Genomic DNA, 2021 nt, shown 5'->3' with positions numbered 1-2021 from the left:
GTTCCAGATCAGCACTCATTTGTCCTCCTAAGGAAACTGCCTTACCCAGTAGCTTCCACAGCTCTGTACTCGGGCTCATTCTCAGTGGAAAGAGCCCTGGTAACACAGAGTTGGGGATGTGGCAAGGGTGTATATCTTCAAAGAGATGATCAGATGTGGAACCTTAGGATCCCAGGAATATGTTTTCCCTCTGATGTGTCTTCTCTCTGAATGAGCCATTTCCTGATATGAAATATTCTGCTTTGTGAATATGCAAATGAACCAAGGCATACTCTCTTAAATATACACATGTTTGGGTCCTGAGAACATCACCCAACAGCTGCACACGATCCTTTGTAGATACCATGAGAGCACAGCACCTCACCATGGACTGGAGCTGGAGAATCCTCTTCCTGGTGGTGTTGGCTACAGGTAAGGGATTCCCCCAGTCCTTTGGCAGAGGAGGGGAACAGGGCCAGTCAGCATGACTTCATCGCCTCCTATTCCCTCTCCATAGGTGTCCACTCCCAGGTGCAGCTGGTGCAGTCTGAGGCTGAGGTGAGGAAGCCCGGGGAATCCGTGAAGGTCTCCTGCAAGGCATCTGGGTACACCTTCACCAGCTATGCAATGATCTGGGTGCGACAGGCACCAGGAAAGAGCCTGCAGTACATGGGATGGATCAACACAAACACTGGGAAACCAACATATGCCCAGGGCTTCTCCGGTCGATTTGTTTTCTCCATGGACACCTCTGTCAGCACAGCCTATCTACAGATCAACAGCCTGAACTCTGAGGACACGGCCGTGTATTACTGTGCAAGAGACACGATGTGAGAACCCACATCCTGCCTGTGTCAGAAACCTGCAGAAGGCTCATCTGTGCTGGACTGAGGAGGTGACAGGGACAACAAAGTTAAAGACACTCTATGACCGAGGGCCAGGCACTTCTTTTTTTATTTTTTATTGTTATGTTATTTTAGTCACCATACAGTACGTCATTAGTTTTTGATGTAGTGTTCCAAGACTCATTGTTTGCATATAACACCCAGGGATCCATGCAGCATGTGCCCTCCTTAATACCCATCCCAGGCTAACCCAACTCCCACCATCCTCCTCTGTAAAACCCTCACTTTATTTCTCAGTATCCGTAGTCTCTCGTGGTTCATTTCACCCTCTGATTCCCACAACTTCATCTTCCCCTCCTTCTTCTAATGTCCTCCATGATATTCCTTATCTTCTACAAATAAGGGAAACCTATGATAATGGTTTTTATCTACTTAACTTATTTCACCCAGTATAATTTCCTCCAGTCCCATCCATGCTGATACAAAAGTGGGTATTCATCCTTTGTGATGGAGGAGTAATATTCTGTTGTAGATATGAACTGCATCTTCCTTATCCATTGCTCTGTTGAAGGGCATTTCAACTGTTTCCACAGTTTGGCAATTGTGGACATTGCTGCTATGAACACTGGGGTTTACGTGGCCCTTCTTTTCACTAATTTGTATCTTTGGGGTAAATACCCAGTAGTGCAATTGCTGGGTCATACAATAATTCTGATTTCATCTTTTTTAGGACCTCCAACTTTTTTCCAATGTGCCTATATCATCTTGCATTCCCCAACAGTGTAAGAGGCTTCTCCTCGCTCCACAACTCTCCAACATTTGTTGTTTCTTGGCTTCTCTTTTTTTTTTTATTTATTTTATTTCATTGTTTCCAGTGCTCCAAGATTCATTGTATATGCATTGTTACTTGTGCCATTCTAACTCGTGTAAGGTGGTATCTCAGTGTGGTTTTCTTGTTGTTGTTGTTACTGTTATGTATTTTATTTTTTTATTAATTTCTTTTCAGTATAACAGAATTCATTGTTTATGCACCACACCCAGGGCTCCATGCCATATGTACCATCCATAATGCCCAACACCTGGCTCCCCCAACCTCCCACCCCACACCCCTTCAAAACCCTCAGATTGTTTTTCAGAGTCCATAGTCTCTCATGGTTCATCTCCCCTTCCAATTTTGATTTGAATTTCCCTGAAGGC

The 2021-nt window shown here is 44.6% G+C and overlaps 1 gene segment (V, D, J or C); it reads left to right on the top strand.

The window, feature by feature from the left end:
* The first annotated feature begins 277 nt into the window (after window positions 1-277).
* Window positions 278-816, top strand: LOC131835178 (immunoglobulin heavy variable 7-4-1-like). The segment is given in 2 exon segments: window positions 278-411; window positions 497-816. Coding segments are annotated over 2 exon segments (384 nt in total).
* The last annotated feature ends 1205 nt before the right edge of the window (window positions 817-2021 follow it).

Source organism: Mustela lutreola, chromosome 7 (assembly GCF_030435805.1).
Source record: "Mustela lutreola isolate mMusLut2 chromosome 7, mMusLut2.pri, whole genome shotgun sequence".
NCBI classification, from domain to species: Eukaryota; Metazoa; Chordata; class Mammalia; order Carnivora; family Mustelidae; genus Mustela; species Mustela lutreola.
The sequence above is the reverse complement of the archived record's forward strand: the minus strand, read 5'-3'. Positions and strand labels throughout refer to the sequence as shown.